The sequence below is a fragment of the Hemicordylus capensis genome, chromosome 1, assembly GCF_027244095.1.
Source record: "Hemicordylus capensis ecotype Gifberg chromosome 1, rHemCap1.1.pri, whole genome shotgun sequence".
Classification (NCBI taxonomy): Eukaryota; Metazoa; Chordata; class Lepidosauria; order Squamata; family Cordylidae; genus Hemicordylus; species Hemicordylus capensis.
Genome location: NC_069657.1, coordinates 324,087,937 through 324,111,526, shown reverse-complemented (window position 1 = coordinate 324,111,526; position 23,590 = coordinate 324,087,937). Strand labels below are relative to the sequence as shown.

The window sequence follows — 23,590 nt, the reverse complement described above, 5'->3', positions numbered from 1 at the left end:
GTAGGAATGCCTTTTTTCCAGCATCATTGATCCAAAGTGGTTGGATAGTTTTGATTGAAAAGATTGGTAGGAAATGCTCCTAATCACATTTAGGCTATGAATGACTTTGCCTTTTTATGGGAAGCAAAAGCAAAAGCGTTAAACTGATCTGTTTCTTTTCCCTATCACTAATCTCTTTCAAATTATTTATTTAGAGTATATAAATGTACCACTTTTCAACAAAAAGAATTCTCAAAATGGTTTACATAGCAAAGGAAAATAGGTCTCTCTCTCTCTCTCTCTCTCTCTCTCTCTCTCTCTCTCTCACACACACACACACACACACACACACACACACACACACACACACACACACACACACAAACACCCCTTGATTATACAGACTGAATGAAGCTGAAGCAGCACACAATTTTAACGAACGAAACATCTGCCCTGCTTGACAGACAAGACTGGCTACCACATTAGCTTACAATGAAATCCATAACAAAGGATGACTTCACAGAGCAGGTGTGATGCTATAACAGCTTGAATTCTTGAGCCACTGGCATAGTGGTGCTGAAAAAAAAAAAAACTCCTATGCTTGGGAAATGAAATTTCAAGGAACTCTTCCTCTCTTCCTTGTTTCAGTTATTGCCGGTCCTCCAAAAAAACCTGTAAATGAAGTTCAAAGGGCAGGTGTAAAAAATCATCCAAATTTTGTAATATGTAAAAGTGATTCTGCAGTGTATATAAATTACTTACTTATTTAACATATTTGTATACTGCCCAAAATGCAAGTCTCTGGCGGTTTACAACAAAACATCAATTATAAATTAAGCAAATGTTCTGGATTTTCTCTTCCCTCACCACCCTCCAATAATTACGTTCTGCAGCGTTTCCTGTTTTTCATAACTGCTTCTGTTTCTGTTAAATTCTGTTCCTAATCCTGGTTTCCCTACACACTTTCAAGCATTTCTCTGCAAGCATAAGGCTAGAAACATGATCTTCTCCTTCTCCTTCTCCTTCTCCTTGTGCTGAGAAGTGGAAATTTGCACCAAATATTTAAATTCTGTGGAATTTTTCCAAGAACTGTAGCTTACAAATAGCCTCCCACACCACATGGAGGCTTGGAGGAAAACATCCACTGAAAACAGCTGCTATTCCTGGGCTATGATTGGCTTCTAGCAATAGCACAAGGGAATGAGTAGTCCCCTCCTGCCTTTGTTTGGAAAACCTACCTTGAATCTCATGAGCCGAATGATGATACCTTCTAGGTGATTACTTTTCTTGCCCAGATGCTATGCGTTGCCATGGAATGAACTGCCACATAAACAAAAGTACCTGTTCAAAGAGGGGTGGCATGGTATAGGTCTCTTTTTGAACATATGGTGGTATGCATAAAACTTGAAGTTGAGAATCTTTGTATGGGGTAACTCAATACCAGAGCTGCTTGTAGTATAATGTCAACATTGGTACTTCAATTGCATCTAATAACTGTGGGTCGACTCAGCATCCAGAGTGCCCTTGGATTGCAGTTTAGCATGTGTCTGATGTGCAGATGAACTCTTGAACATTTGGTGTAATGCAGACACAGCCTAACTCCTGAAATACGTGCATGTTCTGCCAAAACAATATTGCATCCTGTATAACAGTTTTGGCTTTCCATAAATGCAACAAAACAAATTTATCCCCCACCCCCGTGATATTTGCATAAACCAAGACTTTCTCTCTGTTTCGAGAGAAAGATTGCTGTCTTTTGTTCTGAAGTGTCCCCACCCCAACTCCTCTCTAAATTCACAAGTGTGTGAAAGAAATATTTTAATTTAGGACATGTTTCTATAGAGTCTAGTGAGGAATGATGACTTTTTCACAAACAATGCTGCCACCTGGAGGTAGACATTGATAACTTCCTTAGAAAAGAATTTATTTTATTATAATTTTTATACCACTGTTGGTTCAAAGATCCCAGGGCAGTTATTTACTGAATAAAACTTCAATAAAAACATAGTTTCAAAATAAAACAAAAACACATCTATGTTAAGAAAAGAGATGGGGGCCACTCATTGACCTGTATAAAAAGGGTGGCCTTCAGATTCTTCCAAAAGACTGGGAGAGAAGAAGCCCTCAACTGCGAGCAAGCTCCATAGCCTGGGGGCAATCACTGAGAAGACCCTGTGTGAGGGTCCACCCTCAGGGTACCTTTTTTGCTACTGCTCAGATCTGCTTAGGCAGGATCTGAGACCAGCTCTCACTTCTCCCCCCCAACTTTGTTGGTGCAGTAGCATGGAGGTCTCTGTTCAGGTGAGGTGGGGGAGGAAACAAAACACACTCAATAAAACGAAATAACAAGATTTTATTGATTTACAACAGTACCTTAAGCATGAGGTTTACAACTTCTGGAGTTGCATAAGTGTAGTGGTTTCAAAGTGTTGACATAGCTGTTAGTCTTTCTCCACTCTGGAGTTCAGGTGCCTTGCTTGATTACAGAGTTTCTACTCAGCCTTCCTCCTGTTGGGTCTACCCCTGGGCAGGCCTTGGCTTTCCAGTGGAGAACAGATTCACCCCTGCCTAAAGTTGCCATGCCCCCCGGAATTCTGGGTTTCACCCAGATTGCTTAGCCCACCCAAATCCAACCGGATTTCAGCTTTCTTTTCTTTTCTTTTTTTTAAAAAAGCTAATCTCTAGCCCTTGTAGACGTGGAGTTACAGAGCAAAATGTGCAGTCACTATTCTGCTTAGAAATTATTTTCAAGCCAATTTACATAATATGCAAATTAGGCACCCAGATTGGGAAAGCCAGAATAGGGCAACCCTACCCCTGCCTCCATCTAAGCCCCACTCCTCCCTTCACCAGAGACATCTCCCCTGTTCAGAATGCTTCTCTCTCCCAGCCTCCCACTCACCTTCTCCTCTTTTCACCGTCTGGCCATCTGCCGTCACCCAACTGATTTCTGTCGCCTCTCTCTCGCTGTCTGCCCCCTCTTGCATTCCAAGCAGGGTTTCCTTGTCCCTCCTGCAGGGGTCCCACTTCTGCTGCTGCTGCCACTCAAGTTCCTGCACAAACATACGCCAGCAGTTGACACACAATTCTATACACTAACATTTAAACACACATAAATAACACATGTAACAACCAATACTGGAAAATGCATGATGTCACACCCTGTCCTGGATGCTTGACAACGAGCCTCCGTAGGTGCTGGCATGCAGAGCAGAACCCTCCAAGCTGGTCAATGGGTCAATTCAGCTGGGAGCAAGCGGTCCCTAAGATCTCCAGGGCCCAAGCCCAAGTTGTCTGTAATATATTTGTGCTACAATTGTGTAAAATAATGTCGGAAGTGTATGTACCAGAGACCATCTATTGCAATGTATGCTTTGATTTGTCCTGTGTTATCTCTATGCTGCTCTTACAGTACACCTGGTCTTCCTACCTTCTTGACTGAAGATTTGAGTTGTCTTGTTTTTAGGGTGTTTAGTTTAGTTGTCATAGTCATTTTATTTGTATATTGTCTTTTGCATGCATTTCATTAAAGATATTCATTGCATTAAAGGATCACAAGTAGAAATATCTGCCACTGGCTATTGTAAAATTGGTCTAACAGCATGCAAAGGGCATTGTGGTAAGATCTGTGCCTACCTAAAAGGTATAGGCCTTCATGCTAAGAAGTCCCCAAATGGGTCGTGAATAGGCACAGGTCATATGGTGAAGTGTGGACTGCACAGTAATTCGCAGAGCAGTATTTACAGTGTGGCAAAAATCTGAAGGTCAGGATACAACCAGAAGTTCTTTTATGTCACTTTCCCACAACTTTGGCTGCAATCTTATAGTTGTACTCAGTGGGACTTGCTTCTGAGTAAACATGCATAGGATTGCACTGTTGGTGGAATAGAGGGTTTTCTCTCTCCTGTCAGAGAACAAATTGTCACGCTGCATCAGACCAATAGGCCATACAATTCAGCATTCTATCTAGATAATTTCCGACCAGATGACCCAGCAAAGTTTTCAAGTGCAACAAGGTGGTAATAGTCATCTGCAGTTGTTCATTCCTGACATCTGGATGCCAGAAGTCTCTTAATGAGACAACTGCATTTTGTTAATGAAAAACCTTCTTCCTGTCCCCGCCCCCACTCCACCAATTGCTATGACTATGGAATTAGTGGTTGGGTAACCCTGTAATGCTCTATTCCTTCCTGTGTTTTCCAGGAGAACTGATTAACCTTGCTATGTACTGTGAGCGAATAAGGAGGAAATTCTGGCCCGAATGGCACCATGATGATGACAACACTCTATACGAGTCGGAAGAAAGCAGTGAGGCAAGTAAGACTCACCCCTTGCAGGACTTCAGTTTTTACTCAAGGACAGAAACCTTTGAAGATGAGGGCACCGAGAATAGTTTTTCCCGAACGCCTGACACTGATTACACTGGACATTCCCTCTTTGATTCTGACGTGGACATGGACGACTACACAGATCATGAACAATGCAAGTGACGTGTTTACAAAATGCTTCTCCGTCTTGTGTCAGAAACACCATTGCCTCTTGTGAATCATGCCAATTGCTCCAGGTTCTTAAGAGGCCCATATTGCTTGGGAAGAGACTATTGTGTCTGATGCCATGTTCACATGCTATCTGGACCCTTTCAGCATTGTTTCATTTCGTTAAAGCATTCCGATGGATCCTAGATAAACAGTTTTTAATTCTGCTGAACAGGATGGCAAAAAGTTGATGAGGAAGGTAATGGGTTGGGTGGGGATTTGTGTTCGTGGTTTTTTTTTATTTAAAAAAGAACATTCCAGAATGATGTGGACCAGCCAATGATAAGCAGAGCAAAGCATTGAGGAAGGCTCAATGTTTGGGCTGATATTTTCCTGGAAACAGACTGAGGACAAAAAGGGAAGAGGGGTTGTTAAGACAATTGTCTGCCTAATACATCACAGCAATGGCTGAATGCGGTCAACACAGCAAGGGATTATAATATTCTTTTTTCTCCTCATGGCTTCCTGCACTTTGGGAATGCCAGGTGACGGCCTGCATTTTATGTATGCAGATGCCTTCAACAGATGCGCTAAATATCAAGTCTCCAATTTCAAAGGGAGACAGTCAACAAAGACAAAAAGAATGATTCTCCCCCATTCAAAATCTAGCTATTTGAGGATTTGCTTGACTATTTCTGATTTATTTGGGTACCATCTAAAACAGGGATGCTGCACAAGTTTTGGTTTTAGCCTGTCCTTATCAGTATAAAAAAGCCTGTTGCTAACATGCTGTCACTCTATAATGTGACCAAGAAACAGAACCCAGGATCAGGTTATGCAGCTGAAGGGATTGGACAGTGCAGTTAAAGCAGACTTAATTCTCAATGGGAATCCCACTGATTTTCAATGGGAATGATTAATCAGGGGCCAGTGCAGGTTTAGGCTCAGGCCCCCTACACTGAAGACTATAGCCTTTTCCTTTCTCCTATATAAATTAATGGCTGCCTTTCTCTCTGGTGGGGACAAGAGCAGTGCTCCACTTTGGAGACCCGGGTGCAGTAAAAGCAAAGCTCTCCACCCCTGCAAGTGCCTGTCCCTCACTAACTAGGATCCTGCACTGGGCTGCATCTTTCCCCACCACCCCAGCATTCTCCCAGTATACAGGCCTTCCCTCTGCAACCCCGCCCCCCCGTCTGTCATAATGATGGACTTCTTGCTAGAAAAATCATCACAATATTCAGCACAAGGAGGTTTGGACAACTTATGTGTATTTGTAGTTTGCTCCATCTGTGTTTCTTAGGTCCAAATTGGATGTTTGCAATGTATACTGTTTATTACGGAGCTGTGAGTATAGTGCAGGGAATAATTTGTGGAAAGAGGTCCTTGGACTCAGACCTAACTGGGAAGTTGGATCTTCTGCTCTTGAGCACCTGACCTGGAAGTATTTGTTGGGGTTAGTTTGGTTACATGAAATATGTGCAAAGACTTGATTATCTCTGTTATGTCACATGCTGCAGAATACATATCTGGCTTTGGAGATACCTTGGAATTCAGCTCTGGTGAGCTTTGACAACAGTTAAGTGCTGCCATAGGGTCTGTCTGTACTGCACATGTTTGGGATTGTAATTTTGTTGGGTTTTTAAAATTTTCTCTCCCCCATGTCACTTCCCTCGCCTTTTTGCTCCCCCAAAGTACCAAACCTTTTGTTCTGGTTGAATGAATGTTGATAGTAATCAATTGCCAAGGTAGAGTCCACACAGATGCAAATAAGGGAATATAATGAAGAGAAGACAGGTGCTCTCCTTCTCTCTTAACCCAAACAGGTTGTAACCCTATACTTATGGAATCATGGGATAGTACTTTGTTTTTTGTAAACCTGTTTTAATGACTCTTTGAGTGCTTGGAGATTTCTAGATAACTGGAACAAGTCAAACCTTGCAGCCATAAAGGTGCATCCAGATGGCAACCAACCATCTCCCCACTAATTCCTTGTTAGGCGCACTAATGAGCAACCAGGAGCACAGGAAGTGTCTTTCCCCCCTGAGATGTTCTTGTGCTCATTGCCAGAAACAAGCTATGCTGACTACATAACCTGTGATGGTCTCTGTAGGGTGTGTAAACATGTGCAACCTGAAGCCCCTGGTATGAGATGCATTGATACAGTGTATCTGTTCTTCTAATTAAAGTCACATGGATGTGCCTTTAGGTGTGCTAACTTGTAACTAATCTTCTGAATGGGACTGTGAGCTTGCAGCTACCTCTGCCAGCTTCTGCCTTGTAGGAATTCACACATCTTGGACAAAATGTTTAGCTGGCTCTCCAGAGAACCTTTAAACCTCTTTGGGCTTGCCTGGTCAGGATTTACTAGAGAAGCATTGCCAGTCCTCAGATGAATGGTAATTGAAATCCTTTGTCAGTATCCTTAGAGGAATGCAGTTTTCTTCCATAGGCTAGGTATTCATGGTGGATGTCCTACAGTCCCATTAATACTACTCAGAGTAGTAATCTTCTTGGGTTCAGCAGTATATGGAAATTACTGCTTTCCAAATCTGCAGTATAATCTTATGCTGCTGCAACCAGTTGACGTATTGTATTCAGTGGAATGATTCTGAAGCAAATGGTTTGAGGAGCACAGCCTTTGTGCTTATAATTCTAGGTATCAACACTGTTTTGAGGAAAAAAACATCGTGGGGAAATATAGACGTTGGAGAATTTGTCCACAGGATGGAATTCTCCATGCCTTGTAGGAAGGTGGTGTGAAAAACTGAGGGATGGAGATGAAATTTTAAAAAATGAAATACAGTAGATAAATTGGACCCCATGACCATTTCCACCCTTTGTCTAACATTGTCCTTAAGGATCTTGGAACTGCAGCTAGTGCACTGCTGTTTGCTTGCTAAAGCAGTAGCTGATGCTGTCCACCTGACTGTGGATATGAGGTATGGTTTCCCCCCCCCGAATCCCATAGATGTTATGCTACCTTTATGTGATTTCTTATTCTAGACATCTTTACAAATGTATAGGACAGCTTCACACAATCTCCTGCAAGTCGGTAAGCCAGTAACATTCGGGAAAGAGACAAGATGCAGGTATGTGTGCTTCCAGCGGGCACAGTGTCTGAAGCCACCCAAATCCAATTCCTGCCCTCGAGAAGCTACTGAATTTGTCAAGCCAACTTCAAATCTTGATGACAGAAGTCAGTAGAATCTCAGTAACAGTCATGGAAACTGGACTTGGTCGGCTTCAGATGACATGCCCATCTGGAGCACATCCTGATCTTTTAGCTACATGTTACCAGTTTACCAACTTGCAGTGGATCATGTGATACTGCCCATATTATTTTGAAATGAGTTGGAGGTACAAGTGAATCACATATGGTTATCTAGAGGTCCAGCGCCGCTCCCCTGGGGGACCTTGTTGGCAAACTAAGCACAATAATAGGACACGAAAGGGATCAAAACTTAGAAATAGTGATGGTTATAAACCAATCCCAGGTCATAAAAGATTAACGGCACCAGAAGTAAACCAGGCATGTATTTGCTTAAAACTACTTATGCTGGCCAAGGAACTTGCTTTCCGTACAAATGTCAAATAGGTCTTGAGTCTTATGTTCAAATCATATTTCATCATTTATATAGAACTAAATGTGCAAAATGCTTTACAGTTTTTATATTGTTTGTCTTTACAACAAATCTATGAGTTAAATCACTATTATGTCTGTTTTATAGATGGAGGGAACGAGGCTGAGAAATAGTATATTGCCAAAACAAATCAATCGGTGGTTGAGAAGAGGTTTGAACTCAGATCTAACGCTTTATTAATTTTGACTACAGTGGCTCTTTATCTTTAAAAATTAAATGTATATCATTGATGTCATATTTTGAGTGAAGAGATATTTGCAAAATGCCAGCTTGTTTAGGATGACAAATCTGTCTGTAGTCATGGTGGATGACATATGTAAGATTGGTAGTGATTCTTATTTATTTTAAGGGACATCTTTTGATTTAATTGCCATCAAAGAGAGCATCATATTCCTATCAAACATAAAGGATCCCCCCACGCCCACTCTGAAACTGCACAGTGCAGTTCTAACCACATCACGATGGCTAAAAATGATGGCAGGCATCCCAAGTGCTAGTGCTACAGGAGTGGGGTGATTTTCATAGATCACCTTGAGGGAGATGCATGACCCCCAGGGATGTATTTTCAGAGGGCACAGTGGGCTTCAGAGAGGAGATGGTTGAAAGTTGCCCCTCTCATGAACTATGAGCTGCTCATCTGCTACACGATCACTTCATTAGTCTGGATGCTGATCGCTGACAACAATTTGCTGTATTTAAACAGAATCTAGCATTGTAGTCTTTCTTCTTTTTGTATACTTGATCTGGTTTATAACCTCATCTGCAATGCAGAGATCAGTTCAATGAACTTGGTAAGGGTTTTGGCTCCTGGAATTTCCCCAATCTCTGTTTATCTCAACTGTTATTTGAAATGTAGTATGGGAACTGTAGCTGGTCTCAGGTCCATAGAAAATCTAATCACAGAGCATGTCCGTTATCCTCCTAGTGATTAGTATCCTTTTAGAAGCAGAAATTGAGTCATCTGCAATGTTTGGTGGGGGTGGGGATAACAAGGTCTCCATTTTTCATTTTCTGATTCCAACTATGCCTAAAAAGGAGAAAGGAAGCAACAGCAAAAAATCCTTTGTGCCTTGTCTGTAATCTTTTCAGTTGGTGATTAACACCAATGGAGGCCTTAAGTACTGGTAAGTTTGGAAGAATCTTGCTGCTTTCCAAGGGCCAGGCAGCCTTTTGAACACAGGGTTTTGTCTTTGTGAGGCAGTTCAGCCTGGGCTTGTTTGTGCTCCCCCCCCCCCCAGTGATGGGAGGGAGGGTGGGCTTGGAAGGGGCTGCAGGTGGAGGAGGCAAAACTCTCAGGGCGGCACACAGGATCACTCTGCTTCTACAATGGGGCTGGGATCTGTTTCCTCTGTTTGTTTTAAGTTATGAATGTATTTATTGCTTTTCTGTGTTACAGAACACTCAAAGGAACTTACAAGTATGACACGTTAAAAAATATTTAAAACGTAGATAAAAATATACAGCATATTATCATTGAGAACTAAACAATACATAACATAACAGCAGCAACACGTCCCTCAGTGACTGGACAAAGCCTTCAGAAATTCAAAAATGTTTGCCTGCTGACGGAAGTTGTAGAGGGAGCTTGCCTATTGGCTCCCACTAGGAATTACAAATTTATTTATTTATTTAAAACATTTATATACCACCCAAAGCGCAAGTCTCTGGGCAGTTTACAACAAAAATTGTGGGCACTATGACACAAAAGGTCATGCCCTGCCCCCTTCCACCCACCCCTGTTGAGTTGATCTAACCTAGGAGGAGACTCTGAGCAAGTTGGCATCCCTAGATCTCACAGGATGGGGCAGGGGATGGCAGAAGGTGCTCCCTAGGGGATGCTAGATCCAGGCCATTTGGAACTTTCACGATACAAGCTTATACCTTGAACTGTGTCCCAAAAAATTCTGGACACTAGGGTTGATCTGAAAATTCTCTTAGAAGCAGTTTTGATGAAAAGAGAGGAAGCTGCATAGATTCGAGGGGCAAAGGACAAAAGAGGATGATTTCAGAGATGGATGAGAAAGTCAGTACAGTTTTAAAGGAGGATGTCTAGCTGCTGTTTGGCAGTGGCGTTTCTTTAATTACAGTTCGTGCTGCATTTTTGTAGGTGGCAGGGCCAACAAAGCTGGAAGTGCTAGACCTCTTCCTGGTAGCCGGCTCTATCCTGCTGCTGCCCCCCGCCCGAGTGTCCTCGGAATTATGCTACACCATGACATAGTCTCATTTCTGGGGCATTCTGCGAAAAGAAAAAAGGTCATAGATGGAGTCAGCCACCAGGAGAAGACCCAATGTTGCCACTGCTGCTACTGGCCACAGAGGTGTGTCATAAAATATTCCTAAAAAAAAAAAAAAGGACACCCACTACCACCACTAGCCAACAGTAAGTTGTTCCTCCATGAAACATTACGAATTTTGGACTTCCATGCTTAAAACACTGAATTGGTCTCTCATTTTCACCAGCGGTAAATGGTGAAAATGCCTGTTTGGATCAGCATGAGTCCAAGGGATTTTCTAGGAAAACATGGTAGCTGTTAATTGGATGAGAAATTCCTCTGGGGGAAAAAAAGAGACAGATGTCGATGGAGTGAGAAATTTCTCTGAATTTCAAAGGCCTCCCTGACAAATTGCTGAAATTGTGCTTCCCCCCACCCCCGCCCGCCACCTACTCACCACCTGAGAACTTGGTGGAGAAAATGGGAGAGATGTTTTGGTGGAATTCTGCTGGAGGCCAGTGCAGATTATCCAGGATCAGGGCAATGTGCTGTTTTATCTGTCTGTCAGTAAATGGATAATTCTAGCTGAAATTTCAGGGGCATCTTCAGAGAAAGTCCCACATAGAGATCACTGTTGTAGGTTACTCATCTATTCATGATGGTGACCAGAACCCCATCTGGAAGCTGGTTAAAAGTATAAAAGTACTGCCATATGTGCATGCAAGACCACAGCCTGTTGCTGTGTACCTCTTTTTAGAATGAGAGTGTGATCCAGTCTGCAGTAGGCAATGCTGCCCCATCAACAATTACACCTCCTGTCTTGTCAGCTTTCAGTTTCTTAGCTCTTATCCATGGGCTCTTCCAAATGGTGATTTCTTTCAACTTCAGCACCAATTCCAAAGAGAGATGTAGCAAACTGACCACATGATGACATTCAAGGACATCATATAAGTTCTTAGTAGCATTTGCTGGCAATGTGTGAAAAAATGGTGTGTCTTTTCAATGCTACTTTTATTTTGCATTTTTCATGGATTGGCAGTGGATGGCATTAAGAACTTTATGTGACACCTTTGAATGTCATGTGGGTGTCTCATTACGGATCCTCCCATCAGAATTTGGCCTGAAGTTGGAGTAAATCACCATCTGGAAGAGCTGCATGTCTGAATTGCCCGGGCTTCTGAGTGCCAGCCATGTGAAAAGGAAAGTGCCTCTGTAGAATTTGGGGACCTTTATGACTCTTCTGCAGGGTTACCTCATGATATATAGAAATGGCAAAGCCTCACCTACCTTGCAGCTTTTAAGATGGTTGACTTTTGCTCATGGTGGTGATGGGCAGGGGGATTGGCTTATGCATTGGAGCTAAGAGCATACAGCTCCCATTTTAGGAGCTTTATGCCATTAGCATGATGTCTGCTTTTGAATGATTGGGGCTGCTTTCCCTTCAGAAAGGACGGTGATGACAGAATGGCTTGAGGGTTGTGATTCTAGCTGTTGGCTGAATTTATTGCAGTTCACATTTTTGATTGATTGATTAAGTGCCGTCAAATCGGTGTTGACTCTTAGAGACCACGTAGATAGATTCTCTCCAGGATGAGCTGCCTTATACTTAAAGCTGCCTTTAAGGTCTTTCAATGGTCATTCACTGCTGTTGTAATTGAGTCCATCCACCTTGCTGCTGGGCATCCTCTTCTTCTCTTTCCTTCAACTTTCCCCAGCATTATGGACTTCTCAAGGGAGCTGGATTTTCGCGTAATGTGTCTGAAGTATGATAGTTTGAGCCTGGTCATTTGTGCCTTGAGTGAAAATTCTGGATTGATTCGTTCTATGATCCATTGGTTTGTTTTCCTGGCTATACATGGTATCCTCAAAAGTCTTCTCCAGCACCAAAGTTCAAAAGCGGCAATACTTTTTCTATCTTGCTTCTTCAGAGTCCAGCTTTTGCATCCATAGAGTGTCACGGGAAATACTGTTGTCAGAACAATTCTAATCTTTGTAGGTATAGACACATCACGGCATCTAAATATCCTTTCCAAGGCCTTCATTGCAACATTACCAAGTGCTAGTCTGCTGGCGTATTTCTTGGCTGCTGGATCCTTTACTGTTGATGGTCGATCCTAAAAGGCAGAAGCTATCCACCACTTCATTGACTTCACTATCAGTTCTGAGGCTGGTTGCTGTACCCGTTGTCATTAGTTTAGTATTCTTTACATTTAGTCGTGGTCCCATTTTTTCACTGTGCTCCTTGACTTGCATTTTTAGAGCTTGCAGATCATCTGCATTCTCAGCTATCAGAGTGGTCATCAGCGTAGTGCAGGTTACTGATGTTTCTTCCTCCAATTTTAAAACCACGCTCATCTTCTTCCAATCCAGCTTCTCTCAGTATATGTTCAGCATATAAATTGAATAAATAAGGAGAAAGTATACAGCCCTGTCTTACTCCTTTGCTGACCTGGAACCGGTCTGTTTCACCATGTTCTTTCTGGACTGTGGCATCCTGTCCTGTGTATAGGTTTCTAATGAGAACAATGAGATGTTCTGGGATGCCCATTTCCCTAAAGACATTCCACAACTTGACATGGTCGATGCAATCGAAGACTTTTCTGTAGTTAATAAAGCACATATTTACTTCTTTCTGGTATTCTTTGGCTTTCCCAATTATCCAGTGTGCATCAGCAATGATGTCTCTTGTTCCTCGGCCTTTTCTGAAACCATCTTGAACATCTGGCATTTCCCTTTCCACATAGGGCTCTAATCTGCATTGGATGATCCTGAGCATTATTATGCTAGCATGTGAAATCAAGGATATTGTGTGATGGTTTGTGCAATCTGTTAAGTCTCCTTTCTTTGGTTTGGGTATGTAGACTGACCTCTTCCAATCTGTTAGTCACTGTGGTGTTCTCCAAATTTACTGGCACAGTTTGGTTTAGAGCCTTGACAGATTCTTCTGTTGCCTGTCATATTTCTGTAGTAGTACCATCAATTCCTGTAGCCTTCTGACTCGGTAATGACTGGAGTGCTGATCTAACTTCATCTTCCCAAACTAGAGGTTATTGCAAGCAGGGGATACCTTCTAAAGTATCTTGGATGTTGATGTCCCTGCTGTACAGGTTTTCAGTATACTCTTTCCATCTCTGTTTGTTCTTCTCTGAATCAGTTACTATCTGTCATTTGGCATCCCATAACATACCAATTTAAGGCTGGAACTTCCTTCTGAGTTCAGAGATCTTTTGGAAAACTTTCCTTGTTTTTCTGTGTCTATTAACATCCTCGTGGTCTTTACAGATGTCACTGTAGTACTGCTCCTTGTCTATTCTAAGAGCTTTCTGAAAGTTCCTTCCTGAGGTCTTTATCTTCCTTTACTTTCGCTTCTCACCTCTTATTGGCAATTTCAGTTGTCTATTCTTTCATCCATTTTGCTTTCTTCTGTTTCTTGGTCTATAGCACTCTTTTTTCACATTCGTCCTTTACCATTTCTTTGATTTTATTCCACAGCACCTCTGGTTGTCTATCAATTAAGTTCAGAACTTCAAAGTGGTTCCTGATATTCTTCTTGAAAATGGTGTGTACATTCTCAGAATCATATTATGGAAACTAAATAGCTTTGTTTTTCCACTTTAGCTTGACTTGGAACTTGCACATGAGCAGTTTGTGAACTATTCCACAATCGGCCTCCAGCCATGTCTTTGCTGTTATAACTGAGTTCTTACACCTCCTTGCACCAATAATGTAATCAGTTTGATTTCTGTGTACTCCATCTGATGATGTCCATGTGAATAGGCACCACTTTGGTTGTTTGAAGAACATGTTAGCAATGAAAAGATCATTGGATTGGCAGAAACTAATAAGTTGTCGTCCTGCTTCATTTCTGTTTCCTAGGCCATACAGTCCGACAGTGTTTCTCTCCTTACCACTTCCAACTTTGACATTCCAGTCTCTAACCACCAGCAACACAACTTAATTGCATGTTCTGTCAATTTCAGACTGAACTTGAGCATAAAACTCATCAGCTTCCTCTTCTTCTGCATCAGTTGTTGGGGCATAGACTTGAAGAACTGTCATGTTAAAGGGTTGTCCATGAAATCTGGTTGATATTAGTTGGTCACTGACCACATTGTACCCAAGTACTGTCATTGCCATATCCTGCCTTATGAAAGCAACAGCATTCCTTCTTTGTTTCTTGTGTCCTGAGTAGCAAATGGTATGCTGCTCTGACTGAAAGTGTCCCATTCCAGTCCATTTTAATTCACTGATGCCCAAGATGTCAATCTCTGGTCGATTCATTTCGTCTTTCACTGTGTCGAGCTTTCCCATATTCATGCTTCTTACGTTCCACATTCCCATTTTAATTCTGTCTTTGCAGCTTTGGATTTTCTTTTTCCACATGGTAACATTAGCCTCTAAACGTCCAAAAGGCTTTAGCCTAACCACTTCATAAACGCCATCAGTACTCTGAGAGATTCTCAGCTCTTCCTCAGCAGCATCTTGACTACCATCTGACCTGAGGGGCCCATCATCTGGCACTACATCGACAATCATTCTATCTTGTCTAACCATGTGGTTTTCTTGGTAAAATACAGGAGTGGTTTACCATTGCCTTCTCCCGTGCAGGATGAAATGATGCCTTTGTCATTGTCACAAAAATACTGTCCTTCCTATATCGCTGCTGCCCAATATAGGTGCCTGCTTGCTTTAGCTGGGCAGCTGGGATTATCTTTGCACCTTGGGTGACCCTACTGGGAGCATACCTCCTGGCGTACTTCACTCATCCCTCTGAGGAACTCCACCCCCACCCCCAGCCACGATGAGGCAGCGTAGCAGGACTTGGGTGTGTGTATGTCACAGTTTTACATTCTTTGAAATATGTTAAAGTATTTCATATGATAGGTATATCCAGATGGTAGTTTCCCACAGGACACCACTGGGAGAATCACAAGGGCATCACAAGCGCTTCATGGAAATGCCAGTATGTCCACGAAGCAGTCTGTCCAAATAACATTCCCACACTTAATGTAGGCTTATGATACTAAAACAGTACATCATCTAATCTCCAAAATTATAGCAATCTGGATGTGCCCGCAGAAAGGAAGCATTGGGATATTGTCTTCCTTTTAATTCCGGGTTATAAGAAGATTGTATAATACTGCCTTTAGCCTGGATGAGAAATCACATCACTGGTGCATATCCCTTTGAAACTAATTGGACTTGTGTTAGTGGAAAAGACTGAGGAAGTATTTGGTTTTTAAAGCTGCCTGCCTGAAAAATTTACTTGAAACGTTTAAAGCACAATTTCTTTTCCTTTTGTCCATCTGTGCAGCAATCTTTTGAAAAACTACTACCCAAAGTGTCTACAAATACCACAGCATCATTTTGGTAGCCCATGATGTTTGTTATCTGCATTGTTTTCTGTTTATAAGAAATGTGTGAATGTATTTATCAGATCACATGCCTTTCATTTCTTAGGGAGAACTCTGGTTATTTTGAAGGAATAAATTTAGGGAGTTTTTTGTGTTTTGTTTCCTGTTATACCAATAGAGTTTAAACTGAAGAAAATACGTGGGTAGAGGCAGCTATGCATGTACACACATCTGTCTTGGAACTCTATAGACATAGTTCTAAAACATAGTTGGAAATCTTGCTTCTGTTGCATAAATAAATGCAACTTTTCTCTTAACATTGGGAAGTCTTAAACAAGGAGACAGATCATATTGTGGTGATGGCTGATCTGGTACCTTTTAAAAACAGACACATCTATGGTTACTGTTTTCTTAAATGCAACTAGGAAGAAGGCTGCACCACAGGAAGAAAAGACAAAGCTAAAAGATGCAAAAGGATTAATAGACAAATGTGGCTAAACATCTTTCAGATACCCATGTTCTTCCTTGAGGGGACATTGTTCAACACTTATACCATTAATCATTTTTAAAACGGCTTCTTTCTCCAGGAGTCTATCTAGATGACAATTTATTTCAACATTAACATAGATTGCAATGATTTTCTGGGGCATCCAAATTACCTTTAAACATTTTGCATAATTTCTTAGCGCCATCTGCTGGCAATCTGTGAAAAACCTTTTAATCTGTCCCTTTTAAAATACTACTTTTATTCTGACTAGAAAAATAAAAGGGTTTTTTTTAATGGATTGTCAGTAGTTGGCGCTAAGAAATTACTCAATGTGTTTAAACATCATTTGGTTGCTCCAGAAAATCTTTCATTGGAATTTGTGTTTATGTTGGAATAAATTGTTATCTAGATAGACCCCAGGGTGAAGCTCAAAAGAACAGCCCCTTTTGGCAAGCTGCCCTCCTCAGGGGCACAGATCAAAAGCTGAATGTACATGAGAGATCACATGACCTCTCTAATCAATTAATGACAAAGTCACAGTGCAGAATAAAAATGATGATGAATGCAAACTAATTCTGTAGGAAGGAAATGAATTCAGACAGGCCACAAAAACAAAACCATAATGAATAATAAAATCTCGTGTAACATAATAAAACAGCTACGAGCCAGTCTTCTTGTATAAAGCCTAGAGTTGTAATATGAAATAAGCTGGGAGTTAAAATGCAGTATACGGAACAAGCAAAAATGATGCAATAATTTTCAACTCTGTAACTTCACTAAACAAAAAACAATAATGAGAAAATCTGTTGTACAAATCCAGGAGTAAACACAGCATAATATAATGTAATGGAAGTACAGACATAGAAACTATCTATCTATCTATCTATCTATCTATCTATCTATCTATCTATCTATCTATCTATTTATACTAGTCGACCCCCACACAGAGCATCTGTGCACTCTTGGGGGCTGACTACCTCTCCCCACCCACCTGCCCCAGTCTCCGGCTGGGCCCAGTCTCTGGCCGGGCCGAGTGCCACCATGGCAGCCGAGGTGCCATTGCTGCGGCCGGGCCCACCGCTGCCTCACCTCCGCAGTCGCCCGGCCAGCCAATTCTCCTGGGTGCGCCTCAGCCAATCAAGCGCCTCTGCCACTCAGCCAATCAGCTGGGTGCTGGGATGCACATTCCAAGGCACACCCAGGAGAATTAATATTATATACATACACACACTCACACATACACATGCCAATAAATAGAACATACTAATGCTTAACAAATAACATAAGAAAAACCATGAAGGCAATGATAGTTGCTCACCAAAAATAATTTCTTGTCCTACCATAGAATCTCACTAACTGTGGTGAACCTGGCAAATCTGAAAATAACTAAACTGATGTAACTTTTATATACTACCATTTACCATGCATGTGAATCAGAAGTTTATAAGACTGGGAGATCTTACTGAGTAGTCCATTTGTTAAAAGGAAAACAAGGCTGCTTTATCCTTAATTGAGAACCAGTGTATACATTTGCTTGTACTCAACATAGACCACAGTGAGGATACAGCATTTAAGAGTGGCTGCAAGTGAATGTTTACCTTTTGTTAATATATTTAAAGAAATTGTTGCAGGAAAATAAATACAATTCAATACATGTATTAATCAAAACGGAAAAATAATCGCACCACTCACCAAAATTTAGTACAATGAGAGACATTCATACTGAGAAGGCTTCATTTTTTTCTCTAGGAAATTCTTCAAGGAATTCCCAGATAGGAAAAGCAGGGAAACCAGACAAGTAAGTAAGTTATCTGAGGTCCCAGGCCTTTCCACCCCTGCACCAATTTGAGAAGTGAGTTTGGTGATGATGATCATTTCCAAAATGGTATTAACTTGCTATCTGCACGAAGGTGAAATTGAGCTCTTCCATTTTCTAGCTCATACAATTTTGGCTGCTTAAAAAATCCTGCCAAGCCGAGCCATTGTTTGTTTATTAGTTAATCGATTTTTATACCCCCTCACCCAGATGGCTCTAGGTGGTTCACTAAACCAAACACTCACTAAAGGTCAGGCCAAAAACATATGTTTTTAGGGCTCTTTGTAAGGCTGCTAAAACTCTTAAGCCTCTAATATCCATAGGGAGCACATTCCAAAGCCCAGGAGCAGCTACAGAGGAGTTGGTGGCAGCCAGAGACAGACTTCTCCTGATGACGTTTAAAGTGCAGTTGGGATCATACTGAAGAAGGTGCCCTTCTAGTAAACCCGGTCCTAAGCTCTTTAGGATGTTAAAGGTAATTACCAGCACTTTGTATTTTGCCCGGAAACATATCGTCAGCCAGTGCAGCTGATTTAAAACAGGCATAATGTGGTCTCTCCAACAAACCCCGGAGACCAATCTGGCTGCTGCATTTTGAGCTAACTGAAGTTTCTGAATGACATACAAAGGCAGCCCCAGGTAGACCGCATTGCAGGAATCATGACTAGCAGTAAGTACACCACAGTTTTGAGATATCTTCAAGGAACGGATGCAGCTATCGTCTCAACTGAAGTTGATAGAAAGTGATCCTGGCCATAGCTTCTACCTGAGACACCAGGGTGAGGCCTGGGTCCAGAAGCACTGCCAAACTACGGACCTGTTCCTTCAGGGGGAGTGCAACCCCATCCAGAACAGGAAATACTTTCATATCCCTCAAATTATGACCTCTCACCATTAGTACCTCTGTCTTGTTTGGATTCTGCTTCAGATTATTATCCCTCAGCCATCCCATTACTGCTTGAAGTACCTTGTACTTACGATAATACAATGGGCCATCTGGTGCCAAGATGTGTAAAGGAATCTTCTTCCTGTGAGTGAATGGAAAATCCCTGAATGTGTGACTTGTCAAGCTGAATGCAGTCCAGCAGTTGTCAGCCAGAAACTTGATGAACCAAATAAACACATTTTGCTGCCTGCCTGGGACTACAAAAAGCACCTGACAAGCCACAGTACATGGCTGATGGTCTGCATTTGGTATGGTGGATAACAAGTTGTCTTGGCTTGGAGCAGGTTTTTTAAAATAGACCAGTCAGTGTACTGTGTACTGTAAAAACAAAGTACCATTTGTGTTTGGTTTTTTTTTAAAAAATGTGTGAAATTAATGTCATATAAGCTGCATTCTGCATTTTCTTCTTCCAGATGTCAGATATTCTATTCCCTTCCCCCCCCCAAACCACACACACACACACACACACACACACTCTCTCTCTCTCTCTCTCTCTCTCTCTCTCTCTTTGATAAATGTATAGAAATCTTTACAAGATTGAATGTTTCAGGAGCCTGAATTTATGCAGGAGTACCCAACACTGGAGCAGGAAGGGAACAGGATCTTAAAGCTGTTAAAACTTGACTAAATATCTTTTCTCTTTTTTTGCCTTAGTGGGGAGATGTGTGTAACGCTCTGCCTTGACAGGTTTGAAAGTTATGCTGGAGGGGTCCCCTTTGTTCTTTTGCTGCTGTACTTGTCAGTGATGTAATAGGCCTCTTTTGCTCATCTTTGATTTTGTGTCTGGAAGACTAGTGGAATGTGTGTACAGAACAGGACATATGATACATGAGCCGTTTCATATGATAGCTTTACTGCTCTGCCTAATTGTAGCTCAACAAGTCCCGGAGCAAAGGCAGCCAGTGCACATGCCCAGTCTGTGTGTTGTTTCTGCTGCCAATTGCACCTACAAATCTTCTCTACCCATCCCTACAGGATAACAACCAAAGGGGGTGAGTTTATAGGATCATTTACAGCAGGAAAACATTACCATGATGCCACATTGCTTCTTTATTGTCCATATTGATAGAACTTCCCCAAGAATGCTTCCCAAATGCTTAGCGATTCTGCTTCAGTATATCTCAACCTAAAGAGAGATTTTTCACAACAATCCTCAGGTCAATATACATTTTCACACATGGAGACATTTACAAACAAGTCCACTATTTCTGTGTAAATGGGAAACATCACCTGGGCTCCTTTTCTTAGCTATAAATGATTCCATAAACTCACCTGGAAGTTTGTATTACCATTCCTGCTGTATCATGTATGTGGGTAAGGAGAAATTCACTGCAGGATATGTAATGGGATCACATACATGGCATGAACTGAACATGTTGGTAAGCAGAGGAAATTAACAGGGTATCACATATGTACATTTGGTCTTAGTGGGTGGGGTACATTAGGACACACTGAATGCTGTTACACCAGGTATATGCTATGTCAGACTGAACATTGCACATTTACCAGTCAGTGCACCCATGATGGGATAAGTACCATATCCTAAGTTCCAAAGGTCCATCATGTTCAGAACTAGCCTTTGTGATGCCAGTAGTACAAGCAGGTTTGGCTGTTGTCGGTGCTTAGCTGCTCTTGCTCACAACTCATTGAAAAGAAGGCAGGTGACACTGGCTTGCAGCCTTCTCACAAAGCAGTGTGCTTGTGTGTGGTGTCTTCCATTTCATCCCTCTTCAGAATGTGTTGCTATGTCCCCAGTACCTTGTTGAGGACAATGTGAGTATTGTATTTTTCAGGAACACTGAGAATTGCAACACGTTTATAATCCAACCATTTAATCAAAGAATATTAGGGGTAAATGGGAGATGTGTGTCGTCGTCGTGGAATGGAGAGCTGATGTCAAACTATTCCATGGATAATGTTTTACTGGAATAATGAAGTGGCACATTGCTGAATGAAAAAACCAATGCTATTATGTTATTTTAAAGAAATCTCTGGGCAGGATCCAGGCTAAGGGCCAGTTCAGACAACCTGCAAAAAGTCCAATTTCTGGAAACCTCCAGTTCCCGAGGAGTGTCCACTCCTGGAGGGTGTGTTGCCTGAACCTGCCAAGCTGTCTGCCTGACATTCATTCTCTGAACAACATCAAATATTTATATACTGCTTTTCAACAAAAGTTTCCAAAGTGGTTTACACAGAGGAATAAAAAAATAAATACGATGGATCCCTGTCCCCGAAGGGCTCGCAGTCTAAAAAGAAACACAAGATAGACACCAGCAACAGTCACTGGAGGTACTGTGCTGGGGATGGATAGGGCCAATTGCTCTCTCCCTGCTAAATAAAGAGAATCACCACATTAAAAAGGTGCCTCTTTGCCCAGTTAGCAGGGGTCAAACTTGAACAACATTAAATGTAGGTTACAAATGGGAGGAGAGTGTTGGAAGGTCCAACATTCAGGTGGAAGGTCCAGGAAATGGAGCTTGGCAGGTTCAGACAATACATGCACCGGGAGCATGTACCCCACAGGAACGGGACTTTCAGCAGGTCATCTGAATCTGCCCTAAGTGAGTCATGACTCATTGAAACAAATGGGACTCAAGTTAGTCACATCTCATTTGCTTCAGTGATGTTTAGTTGTGATTAACCTAGTATGGATCCTGCCCTGTGAATCTACATCAATTATTTTAGCACTGTTATTATTACTAGTTTATAAAGCCATATTTAAACTTGTGCACTTGAGTGTAACTTACATTTAAATTGTGCACTATGTTGATCAATGTAAATATATGTGTGAAGATCTGTATATTTGGTCTCAATGCTATATGTAATTGATGTGTAAATGATAATGAACAGGTATCAAATATTTTGAGTGTGCATCCTTTCTCTTCTTGCTACACAATCACTTATCAGTATAGGAAAAGGAAGGCTCTTGTCCTTTATAAAGAACCAGGTTCTTAAGCTCTCATGGATGCTAGCTGTGGAAATGGATAGCAGTATAAACAGTGCTATAACTGTTTACCGGTCTAAAAGTGTCATATTTTCTTGCTTCTGCATTACCCTATTAGGAATTTACCAGTCCTACTAATAAGGACTCTCTCAGATGACGTCAAGGTGACTAAAAAGGGCTCTCCCAGATGACATCAAGAAGTGCTGTTCCTACACAGTTCCAAGTACCATTTTGCTCGGCTTCCACACATTTCAAGACTCATTGTCCTTTCCAGTTCCAGTTTATGCCCTATCTATATGTATAGCAGGGTGCTTGTGCAATTTTAGCAGCACCACCTGCTGGGCAGATCTTGCTTTTTGAGAAGAACCACCATTTTCTTCACGATAAATGTAATAAATAACAATAAATTTGTTGTAATCAATAGGAAAGCTTGGAGGAAGCCCCTGGAATGGGTTTTTTTTTCTTTTGTGAAAGGACAATGAGCACAGTTCTGGTTCTGAAAACGTATTCCCAGCCTGAGTATGTGCTCAGAGGTGCTCTGTTCCAAAGACTACATGTCTCTGCCCACCCCTCCGACCACAATTTTGTTCCTGACTGTGGTTGGAGCTAGCACCCTGGGGCTCTAGGGGAAAAAAAGCAAGGTTTATCCTTGAATTAGATGGCCTCATTAATTGGAGAATTAGAAAGAATAGTCACACCCCAGTTCTAAACATTACCCAGATCTAGCAGGATCAAATATACACACAAATAAGTGCTGTGTGTGGCATTTCCCCAGGAAATAGACCTGGGGATGTACCATGACTGGCTCAATCTGTCAGAAGAACTTTTTCTGGGGTTGGGGTGGGGGCAAAAGGTGCAGTTCTATACCCACTTACCTCGTACTAAGCCCAATTGAATTCAACGGTACTGGCTCAATCTGGGAGGAGACAACTGCCTTCCTTTGCCCCCCGCCCGCATGCCCATGGAAGTCCCCATATGTAGCCTCAGTCAAATTATCTTCAATAGTGCTGAGTGTTAGTTCAGTGACAGGATTTAAATTAGCCCTCTGATTGCAGATCTATCTATCTATCTATCTATCTATCTATCTATCTATCTATCTATCTATCTATTTATTTGATTTCTATACCGCCCTTCCAAAAATAGCTCAGGGTGGTTTACACGGAGAAATAATAAATAAGATAAGATAAGCTGGATCCCTGTCCCCGAAGGGCTCACAATCTAAAAAGAAACATAAGATGATTCATAAGATAACTCTCAGATGACTGAGAAACAACTTTACTCTGGGGTCAATGTGCACACAGCTCTAGCTTCTAGACCCAGCTTTTCAAATGGGAAACCAGTGCTCAGTGTCCAGTTCCTGAGTTTCTTTATATTAGAGCCAAGTAACTACTGAAAGTGAGTTGTATGAATTTAAATGGAGCTTTTTAAATCCATATAATGTTTTTATTGTTAGGGCATAATTAAGGGAAAGTGTAAAATCATGTCGCTGGAGAATAACGACTAATGGTTTTTCTCTTCTGCAGACTTGGAAGAAAAGTTGGAACTTGCAGAGAATCACCAAAAAAGTAAAGTCTTCACCTAGTATGTCATGGTTGTTTGCCATGAAAAAGTTTTTATACAGTGCCTGACATCCAGACTAACCCTGCACGATGTGTGAAGATAGTGGGTGATTTTTGGCAGAAGTGGCCCAAGAAGTGGTGTGTTAGCTGGTGGAGCAATATGCCACCTCCTGTGG

General features: G+C 41.6%; 1 protein-coding gene and 1 long non-coding RNA gene across 7 annotated transcripts in view; one reads left to right on the top strand and one right to left on the bottom strand.

Annotated features, from left to right (window-relative positions):
* Positions 1-22,227, top strand: part of FAXC (failed axon connections homolog, metaxin like GST domain containing) — a 52,704-nt gene extending 30,477 nt beyond the window's left edge. Inside the window, exons 6-8 of one of the 5 annotated variants that reach the window (XR_008314339.1) lie at positions 4,183-10,413; positions 17,899-17,947; positions 18,289-22,227. Coding sequence is in view for 1 of the 5 variants with exons in the window: in XM_053287681.1 (XP_053143656.1) it covers positions 4,183-4,469 (287 nt within the window). In the remaining 4 variants the exon portion in view is untranslated. Of the gene's footprint in view, positions 1-4,182 lie in introns of all 5 variants that reach the window. The other 4 variants (XR_008314337.1, XR_008314338.1, XR_008314340.1 and 1 more) reach the window with 4 other exon arrangements.
* Positions 178-17,250, bottom strand: LOC128341311 (uncharacterized). 2 transcript variants are annotated; one of them, XR_008314342.1, is made up of 4 exons: positions 17,141-17,250; positions 2,882-3,032; positions 1,218-1,320; positions 178-651 (listed from the first exon to the last, which is right to left on the bottom strand). It is a non-coding gene; the product is annotated as an uncharacterized LOC128341311 (long non-coding RNA). The 2 variants fall into 2 exon arrangements; XR_008314341.1 differs by having other exon boundaries at positions 1,218-1,299.
* Positions 22,228-23,590: the final 1,363 nt, after the last annotated feature.